Source organism: Rhinolophus sinicus, linkage group LG01, assembly GCF_036562045.2.
Source record: "Rhinolophus sinicus isolate RSC01 linkage group LG01, ASM3656204v1, whole genome shotgun sequence".
Taxonomy (NCBI): domain Eukaryota; kingdom Metazoa; phylum Chordata; class Mammalia; order Chiroptera; family Rhinolophidae; genus Rhinolophus; species Rhinolophus sinicus.
Window position 1 is genome coordinate 188,301,758 of NC_133751.1, and position 10,788 is coordinate 188,312,545.

The following is a 10,788-nucleotide window of genomic DNA, read 5'->3' on the forward strand; positions in this document are numbered from 1 at the left end:
TCCTAAAAGCTTAAAACCTGAATGTCGACCTATACCAGATGTATATGGAACCAGATATAAGTAAATGTCAAAAGAATAGTTAAACTATAATAGGTGAAACTGGTCATTTACAAGACTGATCTTTTGGGAAAATAATCAAATGTTTATTGCACCATTTTCTTCTCTTTAAACCCCTTTAGACTATGTTCCAAACACACATATGTGTGTGTGTGTGTGTGTGTGTACATATACATCTAATATATATACATATATGTATATAGTATATGTGTAAGGTGTAATGAAAAAAAGGGTGAATGCTGCTGCCGAGTGCCATCCAACGGAAAGGCAGGGATTTCAATAAGGGAAGCAGCACATTGAACCTTACTAACAGTGTGTGACAAGTTTCAACTTGTTCAGTGCAGTCAGTCGGGTGTGAGCTATCGTTGAGAAAAGGTGCGTTTTAAACTGTGCCGTTAAACCATCCTCGATCATAGCAACGCTCCTAGTCACACATCGCTTCTGGTACGGCAATTTCTGTCAAATAAAAGCATTATGGTGTGTCCTCATCCACCTTATTCACCACATCTGGCACCATGTGACTTCTGGCTCTTCCCCAAAGTCAAAATAACCATGAAAGGTAAACATTTTGAATCGATTCAGGACATCGAGGCAGCCACGACAGCGTAACTGAAGACACTCACAAAACGACTTCCAGAACTGCTTCAGAAAGTGGTAGGAACGATGGGACAAGTGTGCTCAAAGCAAAAGGGGAGTATTTTGAGGAGGATTAATGGCAATGTGTCTTTTACTGTAATAATTTTTTAAATTTAAACATTCACCATATTTTTTGGTGTGTGTGTGTGTGTGTGTGTGTGTGTGTGCGTGTTCATACAACCTTGAATCCTATTACTTTCACTCTGGATTCAGAAACTGAATCTTCCATATTCTCATTGGTGCTTAGTATGCTTCAGTAATCCTTACAATGTTGGAAATAATATGCTTCACAATAATGATACTGACTTACCTCTACTTCTCAATGGAGAGGTTTAATAATGCTGCATGGGAAGTTTCATGGTATCTATAGTAATGTTTCACGGGGGTCCATCTTCATCTCAAATGCCTAACAGGGAAGTGACTCTTCCTGCCAAAACAAGTATCAAACTCAACTTCTGTCACTATGGCCCATGAGAATGCTGATCATGTTCGAAAAAGCTCTGGTGCTTGAGGGAAGTCAGTGACAACTGGAGAGAGTTAAGGTTAAATCAACAACATTGCAAACTCACAAGGCCCAGTGGCAGCGTCTTGCAGAAGCCAACTAAAGGGAGTCAAATGTGCCATGGAAATAATTTTATGAAATCTTAGTATTTAAAGCTTAGCTTACGCACTTGTGCAAAGAATACAACTGTCATCTTAGCAGGGACTTAAAGAAAAACAAGGACCCAACAAAGACAGTGTAAAACATAAATTACCTTGGGTCCAAGGATTGGCATGGACGAATCTGAAGTATTCCCACGGGTTTGCTGGTAAAGGATCCTGAACAACTAATTGGTGATGAGAAACTCAGCTTGTCCTTTATAATTTTATGTACACATGCATGGAACTTAATGCAGAATGGAGAAAAAACCATTCTTTATGTATTGGTCACCTTTATAATGCCTTACATAAAATAAACTCTTGAAGGTGCTATTATGCACAGAAAGTAGTATAGGCAACTCTTATATGACTTTTAGGATCAAAATTCTATGTCCAGAACAGGCCTTGCCAAGTAAACAGATCCTCTTACAGAACTATGTCTTAACAAAGTTGCTTTATGTCTTTAATCCTAATGTGCTGGAAATTATAAATGCAATCAATGATTACTTCCTAAATATAAATTAGAGATGCTGATAATCCCAGTCTTCCCCTTGAAAAGAACTTCACAGTCTGATAATTAGGCCCATGGTTCCAACCCGTTTGTTTTAATTTCAATTTTGCAATTATCTTTTAAAACAACATAACCTTGTATTTATTTTTTTATTAAATCTATCGGGGTGACATTGGTTAGTAATATTATATAGGTTTCACATGAATATAGAAATATTCTCCTTCCAGAGTCAGTTTTCCTTCCATCACCATATATTTGATCCCGTTCACCCTCTTCTACCACCCTCCTCCCCGCTTATCCTCTGGTAACCACTAAATTGTTGTCTGTGCCTATGAGTTTTTGTTTTTTTCTTCGTCTGTCTTGTTCGTTTGTTGCTTTCAGTTTTATAGCCCACATATAAGTGAAATCATATGGTTCTCGAACTTTCTGTCTGACTTATTTCACTTCGCATGAATATTATATGCCCAAAAGAAAAGATGAAATAATGCCATTTGCGATAACAAGGGTGGATCGTGAGATTATTTACTCTTTTTTGTTTAAGTGTCTGTAACTTTTCAAGTACTTCTCTGTGTGTTCGTGGAAATGATATTGGTGTCAGGAGCTACCAATGAACTTATATCACCTAACTGCTCTGTGCTCCCAGTCTCCTCACTCAAAAATGAGAGGCTAAGACTGGGTCAGTGGTTCCAAAATAGTGCTCGATTTCTGTGAAGCCAGCACAGCAGAGTGGAAGAAAGAGTGGAAGGAAAGTGGGAGACAGCTACAGTCAGGGGACACAAAGTCAGCTTCTCACTGCAGCTTTAACAAAAGCAGCTCTCTTCTTCCCTTTCACCTGTTTTAGATACCAGGGTTACACACATGAATTCACTTCAAAATCAAAAAGAGACCCACTTATAAAAATAATTGAAAAACAATGGATTTATTTTTCTAAAAAGTCTAAACATCCTTTTTCTGTCTAAGTAAATCATTTTGAAAAATCATGGTAATTGTTTCGATATCACTTTTAGCTACATTAATAGAAATGAGGAAACAGAGACACGTAACAAGAAGTCTAACCAAAGATTACATAGAAGATGATTGTATGACCACAATTCTCCTTTGATTCTAGTTCTTCATTCCATAGCATCACATAACAGCAGGGCAACCCCTGCACTATCCACAGCTCAGGAACGCACCATTCCCATTAAATTCTGTGTGGCTGCTGCCCCCTGGAGTTGTGCCAAGGAGCAAGCCTACAGAGCAATCACTTACATTCAAAATGAAAATAACTGTAAAATAATTACCACATCTTCAAAAAAAGCACTTTATAATTAGGCCCAAAAATATCCAAGTATTTCACCTCTGTGTCGCAAAAGTGAGGCAGTTTCCTTTCCTCTTGAAAACTTAGTACACACAGAAAGCACTAGTTTAAGGGTCAAATATACAACCAAGAAAGTAGCTTTAAGCTTTGATTAAAGCATCGGAAAATAGGTCGATTTCTTTCATAAACATGTTAGAATTATCAACAACTCAGAAAAGGAGAAAAAAAATCTTATACAACGAAATCTAAAGAAAACATAGAGCAGTTCTGAAAAGTAATACTTTAGGGAAACGGCCTTCAAATACAAACGTTTTAAAGTTAATAACCTCTTTATTTCATTTAGACAGATGCTCCTGTAACAGATCATCTAGAAAATTTACATTATGTTTATTAAAATACGTGTGCATGTTTAAATATGTCAATTAACTTGTTACTAGAATGTACCTCAATATCACAGGAGACTTTAAGACATTTTTCAGAAAACTGCTATACAGTGGAGAAACAGAGTATGCTACATGCATGTGCCCCCCCCCCGCCCCCCCAGGGCACACATGCTAGGTAGCAAAGACATGGAATGAGCTGCTCAAAATATCAGGAAGAAAATGGAGGAACTGTCCCTACAATGTCAAAATCCTGATTTAAACCACCTGGCTAGGTCCTATTTCACACATAACCACATAACCAGTTAAAATCTCCTTCAAATTATGCAGAAGAGCTAAAATTTCAGGCAGCATTAATTCAGGATCTTTCCATTTAAAAAAGAAGGAAAATTAAGGGATTAATGTCATTGTAAACTAAACCCCAATCAATAGCTGTATTAGAAAGCATGAAATATAAGGTTTTACTCCAAGTGCCCAATATTTATATAATTAGGAAATGAGTATTAGATAAAAGATGCAATTTGGTTCCATATGGTCAAATGTAACATAGAATATTTCTAAAATGATATTACCTGGACAGAAGTTTACAATATGATTAAATTCTAGCCTGCATAACCTACTCAGTCACCATTGTAAAAGACAGTGCAATATATTTGACAATTAATTTTTGTAGAACAGCTGTAGGCTTAAACATGTATAAGCTAATTTCAGTGTAATATTAGCATTTCTATTAAGCTGTATGCTTCAAAAAAGATGAAATCAAACAGAGCAAGGGCCAACAAGTTTGCAGGTAACAGCACATCTTTTCTGATCATTTGTTTCATTTATGTATTAGGCACTTACAAATTACACATGGATATCCAGTAGCAGCAGAACACTGTAAAATAAAGCAAAAATGTTTTCTATTTTTAATATACATTAAAGTTTCTTACCAACTGGCTTGAAATAATATAAACATGTCACCACTTTAAAACACTGCAATGTCTAAGGCACCCTAATTCAATTTATTGTCTAAAATGTGCACCTTACATAGTCATTAATCTCAAAATGGCTCTAATTATCAAGCTTCAGAGAATATTTAGAAAGAGCCCAATTCCTTGCATCCCTAGCATTTTTTAAATGATAGTAGTCTACCTTCCTTCCCTGGTCAAGACGGTTTGAAAAGAGGGAGAGAGAAAGGGACATGGGGACTTCTCTGTAGAATGATTTGGCTTTGGAGTCAGGGCTTTTGAGATGTGCTAGTGATCTCAGATCGATGCCTTTTTATTTTCTTTCAGGGGTAAATCTGAGCAATGGAATGGCTCGCGATTGTCCAGCCAACCAGCTATATCAGATTTATCAGAAAAAAATAATGAAAACTGGCTCTGAGGACTCCTGCAGTGGCTGAGTGGCAGGTTGCTGGGAAAGACACACAGAAAAAGAATATGCTTAGTGGTGGAGGGGAAAATATATATTCACATGTGTAAACTCAATAAATAATAAGATGTAAAAAGAAAGTATCTATAATAATGGAAAGGGTGAATGCGTAAGACAGATGATAAATAGTACTTCTGTTTAAGAACCAAAGGGATGAAAGCTCATGAATACTAAATATTTGAATCCACTTTAAGCAGGAAATATGATTTTCCCTCAAATAAATTCAAACTCTAAAATTCAGCCAATGCAAACTTACTGTGTTCAGGTTAGACGGAAAAAATAGGTAAATTTTCCATGAAGCATGTGCCCTGGTAAATATTCTAATGTAATTTCTTAATTAAAACACATTTCCAGTGACTAAATGAAAATATATATAAAGCAGTAAGTGCCTTGATTTTCAAAAAACTTTGGCTTTTGATGCATGCATGATTAAAATAAATAAAAGCATTTTCACTTAAGGGAAGAAAATCAAAAGAGGAATTATGACACAGAGTCTTCCAATTTTTATCATAACAGTATATATTATAGTTTAGTTGTAACAGGTATAAATTTATTTAGAAGCATTCTGAAGAAAAACCAATACCTTCTATCAAAACCCCCTTTACATATATAAGAATTTCAAAATTAAAAGGAAAAAAAAGGAAGCATTACACCCATGGGTGTGCTGTGCTTACAGTAAACGTGTAAGAAAGAGGATTTTTTTAAAATACATTTAACATCTCTTCCATCACTTAACTAAGTTTTATTAACCTTTTCCTTCTCAAATGTAAAAACAACTCCTAAGTTTGGAGATATTATCTTAAATATGTAGGAAAATGTCTGATGTTTTATAGAATGAAAAGCAGGACTTGCAAATAAGAAATGGGAACTGAACTTGCTCATGTCTACTAAGGTGTGTAAGACTATCACTAAATACTACCATATATTTTATTTCAATACAAAGGTGATATTGATTATTTTTCAATAATACCAGGAAGATAGAAATTTTGGAATTACTCCTTTTGGGAGCAAAGGCTTTATAATGGCCATATAAAGGGTCCTTGGCTATAATATTTCTCCATAAAATGATTCACTGGAAATGAGGCAAAGTCCTTCATAATTACTAAAAACAATCGCCTTCTCTAAAGCTGATTTTTATCTAAGCAAAAGAAGAAAAATAAAAATAAGTCCTATTACAATTATTTTAAGAACTATCTTAGATCTATACAACAGAATCACCCCCCCTCATATTTTTATTCTGTTCACATAGAGCAGTAAATAAGGTGCATTCCTTCTGCTTCTTAAGAAATTAGCATTTCAAAAATATGCCACTTTCCCCCTGAACTCCAAGCGTGTCTAATAATGCGAGAAGCAGATTGTCTTCCCTCGTTTCCTTAATTTGTTTCATCTAAAAGCAATTCACTCAACATCTTGTCGCCCTCTGGCAGCTTAGTTTACTTATCCGCACTTAATTTCTCATTTGGACCAAAACAAACTCCTCCAAACTGCTACTGACTGCTAACCGCGAGACGGGAGACACGCAATATGTATTTACTTGGGAGCATAGAGCCACACACACACAGACACAAACACACAGATCTTCACTCATATCCCAGGCAGTAACTTGGTTTTATAAAAGCACTGCATTAAAACCAGCTGAACTTTCCCTGCCAGGTGCCGCAGGGTGAGGGTGGGGTAGGATAAGAAAAGAAAAAAAAGGAGTCCCCAGGGCTATTTACAGTTTCCAGTGGATCACCTTAGCTTGCGTGTTGCAATTATACCAGGGATGCACCCGAGAGCTTGTCTTTGTGCGGCCCTTTCATCTAGATCACTTTGTGTTTTGAGCAAGTGAGACTCTCCTTTGTGCCCCCAGAATTTCAAGTACAGAGTCACACAGGGAACAACAATGGCACGCTAATCCTCGCGTTCTAAATGGGCTCACTTGTAGGTCTGACAATTCGCGGGGGGAAGCGAGAAGAGACCAGCGAGGGCGCGAGCCGGTGTCGCCTGAGACGAGGAAGAGGACAGCTGCAGAACTAATTTGGATTACATTCCTTGCAGAAATTCTGAAAAGGGCTTTTCGACATAGCTCAACCCCAGCCACACAGTTAATACCAAATTGCTGCGGACTCGGAGCCCGGTCCCCCAGCGGCTGAAGCTGAACCAGACAGCCCTCAGTAGGTCGCCTCCTAGAAATTCCTCTCGGCTAACTAAGCCTACCCGTCAGTCGCCACTGCTTTTGAATGGGTCAATGTGCATAATCAACCCATTGAAGGAAAATATGAAGGGACTCTGAGTGGAGAGGGAGATAAAAAGGGATGTATCTAAGAGCCCGCTTGGAATCTCAAGTCCGTGTTGGTGTAATTCCGGAGGTGGCTGGAGCGCCGGACCTGGTATGCATGAAGAATTTCAGAGGAATCAGGAGGGTGCAAACGACCAGCACAAACGGCACACATTGTGCCATTCGAAGGTCATTTTGAAACGCTCCACGATTGTAACTTGTTATTTAGTAGGCAAGGAGGGGAGGCGGCGGCGGGGGCGGAGCGGGAAAACTACAGCGCGCTGTTTTCTTGGTGAGGTCAGAAAGACACCCTCCCGGGGCCTAAAGCTCTCCCTATCGCCACTCCCAGGGGATTTATCTCTTCTAGCTGCCTCCCACACTGCTGGGAGCAGCCCCGGATGGTTCCGGAAATCTCTTCGGCTCTCCAAAAGGTCCCCCTGGCCACGTCAGACACCGGTTCTCTTCAGTCCTTCCCTGTCCCACGTTCAGCCCCAGGAAACTCAAGTGTCAGAAACTTTGAGCTCCCTCGCACTGCAGGTGCTGTCATTAGCCCTGCCCGCCGCGGCGCGCCGGCCTCACGGCGCTGCTTCTCGGGGGTCACTTAGCCTTTCTGCCTGTCCAGGTACCTGGAGCTCAAGCTCTCCTGCAAACAGTGGCCGCGCACCCAGCGCAGCCGCGCCGGCCTCGGGTTCAGTTAGTTCGCACCAAGGCTCGGCTAGGCAGCTGCGCCGGGCAGTAAACAGAAGTTGGAGGGACTCCGGCCAATAGCAAGTTAAACTGCAGAAACAACTCTTCCTGGAGCCAAACACAGCAACCGACGGGAAGGCCAGGCTCCCGGCTCAAGTATGTCAACCTTTATTTTATTTTTTTTAAGAGGTCAGGCAGGCAGGCAAGCTCCCCTCAAGCCAATGGGGCGAGAGCTCCCGGACGCCAGGCGAGGAGGCCCCGAGTCCCGGGCCCCCGGGCCAGGGCGGGCCCGCCTGCCGCTCCAGCTGCCCAGGCTGGGCTCAAGTCAAGTCTGACCTGGCAATGCTCGGGCGACGGGGGGCGCAGTGGCCCCCGGCAGCACACACAGGTGCAAAGCCTACTCTCGGAGCTCCACTCTCCACCGCCCTCCCGCACACAGGGCCCAGCTGGCACCGCCCCGGGACCCCAGTCCTTTCGCTGCCCGGGCGGTGAGCAGCGAAATGTGCATAATCAACCCATTGCTTCTTCCAGGCTTCTTCCCTCGGGGGCCCAGACGCAAAGAGGAGCGTCTCCTCTACTAACTCCGATCTCGATCTCCCACGTCCCGCACAACAGGCGCGATCAGAAACAATCTCGCTCAGGCGCATAGAAAACGCGCGAGAAAGAAAAAAAAAAAAGGGAGTTAAGGAGAGAGTAAAAGGAGACGGGTGCAGAGTGATTTTTCACGATAAATAAAACATATGCACACACAGAGGGTAAGTTTAGGGACAGAATGAGGAGAGACCGAGAGCCCATGGAAATGGCTTGGGTGGAGTGGTCCACCTCGCCAGAGAGCCAGTGGATCTCAGGTTGGGCGAAGGGGGTGAAGGAGCAACCCCACACAGCCAAGCCGACCGCAGCAGGTTCAACACCTGGAGCGCGAAAAGGAACCGCGACCCACCTGACTGAGAAGCGCTGGGCTGGACGGTCCCCGCCGCCACCAAAAGGCTCACCCAGATGCACAGTCCTGTCGCTAGCTTCATTTTTTGGAAGTCTCAGATCCCGTGCTGACAATTACATGTCCAAATGGCATAGCCCCTCTCGGGCACGAGGAGGAGATCCCTCAGCCAGGCGCGCGTGGGGGCGCGAAGAGGACTGGCACGTCGCGCGCGCGGTGCACCGGTTCCGAGCGCGGGCGACCCAGGCAGCGATCGCTGGTCCAGGACCGGGGACTGGAGGAGGGGGAGAGTGTACGCGGGTGTGTGCGTGTATGCGCGTGTGAGAGGGTGCTCCAGTGTGCGAGCGTGGAGCTCCTGGCCGGACTGTGCAGCTATTTCCCTGTGTGATCCTTTGCTGTCTCGTTCCCTCCTCACTTTCTTTCTCACTGGTTGGGCAACAATAAAAAGGAAGGGGGAAAAGGTTTCCAAAAAAAGTTGATTGCAAAGAGGCGGTAGGTTTCCGGCCTCTTGCTCTAGCCGGGCTATTATGTTCGGCTCCCTTTTTAGTTTTCTTGCACCTCCAGTCCAAATTGGGAAGAAGGGAGGGGGGAAAGCTTCTTGCTTCTCCCCCGATCCAGTCAGTCCTTTTCCCCGTCAGCTTTCCTCACACTTGTCCGGCGGCTGCGGTAATTAAAGCTCCGAGCGTCATTTCCAACGCCCTGCGGTCTCCAGCTGCAGCCTCACACAGGAATTAATAAGACTCCGGGAGAGGGGGAGAAAAAAAAAAAAAAAAAGGTGGAAGGGGGGCGGATAAAAGAACCCTCCACGCAACCAGGCTGGCTCTGCTCAGCCGCGCAAACCCCGCCCCCGCTATGACCCACTAGCCACGCCTTTTCTCCCGCCCCCTCCCCAATGGGAAATCTTATTGGCTCAGCCACTCCCCAAAATCGTCGGCCTCAGGAGTTGGGAAAACACCTGTCAGGGAGCAGGAGCGTGGTTGGATGGGCGGGGGAAGCTGGATTTAAAGGGCTCACCCGAGACCACAGGTTGAATCAGAGGCTTGGGACAGCTGGTTCGCGGAGTGACAAACCACTGGAGGGATACTAACAAATTATATATATATATATAGTTTTAAACAAGAAATTCACCATTTTCTTCATTACCCCATGGTGCTCATCTACAGACTAGACTTTCCGTAGAAATAGAAGAACATGAAACGTTGCTTCAGGCATAAAGCCTACACCCTTCTCTCTCCCCCTCTTGCTCCACAGTCAGAAAGGAGTTTAAAAGCTGGTTCAGTAATTGATAGCCTCTGTAGATTAGGTAATCCTGGGGAATATAATCTCCTGTAATATGTTCTTGCCACCATTCCCACCCATCTAAATTGATGAACACTGAGTCAAACTAAAATTCCACATTTGTAGATCTACGTCCTTTGATTTTTAGCTTCATGAGTCTTTTCACCTGACTTGGAGCCCAGGACAACTTGGTTTGGGGTTCATTCTCATTAAGCAGATTCTAGTCCATAGCTACCGATCTGGTTCTAAAGGGCTAGAAATTGTCCCCAGCCTAAACTGCTCCATCTGAAAGATAGCCATGTTAGGTTAGAACCAACCTCAAATCATTAAACTCACTCTCTCCAATGCACCCAGCTTTAGGCCTTGTCTATGCTCTCACTCTGCAAATTCACACTCCCTAATACCCAGGTCATTGCTAGCTACTATGTGAGTTCCTGGGCTTTTCTTGATCTAAAATTTGCGTATCCTGGGATTGGATCCTATCAGTGTATAAATATCCCTTGCCGTTTACAGCTCTTAAACTGTACCAGAATCGCATGCCAGTATTAGGTTATTGGTTTGCTATTTGCACAGGCATTCTATGTATGAATTGTTTTCCTTATTCAGTTTCTCTAGAAGCAGCAAATGCATACATACAAAGTATCAGGGGAACTTAAAAATCAAGCCATCCTGCCTCCTCACTCATCC

At 42.7% G+C, this 10,788-nt stretch overlaps 1 protein-coding gene across 7 annotated transcripts in view; it reads right to left on the reverse strand.

Annotated features, from left to right (window-relative positions):
- Positions 1 to 9,886, reverse strand: part of ERBB4 (erb-b2 receptor tyrosine kinase 4) — a 1,035,063-nt gene extending 1,025,177 nt beyond the window's left edge. For 3 of the 7 annotated variants that reach the window (XM_074312715.1, XM_019727015.2, XM_019727016.2), the window contains exon 1: positions 8,827 to 9,885. In XM_074312715.1, the coding sequence (XP_074168816.1) occupies positions 8,827 to 8,908 (82 nt within the window). In that variant the 5' untranslated portion in view covers positions 8,909 to 9,885. Of the gene's footprint in view, positions 1 to 8,826 lie in introns of all 7 variants that reach the window. The other 4 variants (XM_019727017.2, XM_019727018.2, XM_074312694.1 and 1 more) reach the window with 3 other exon arrangements.
- Positions 9,887 to 10,788: the final 902 nt, after the last annotated feature.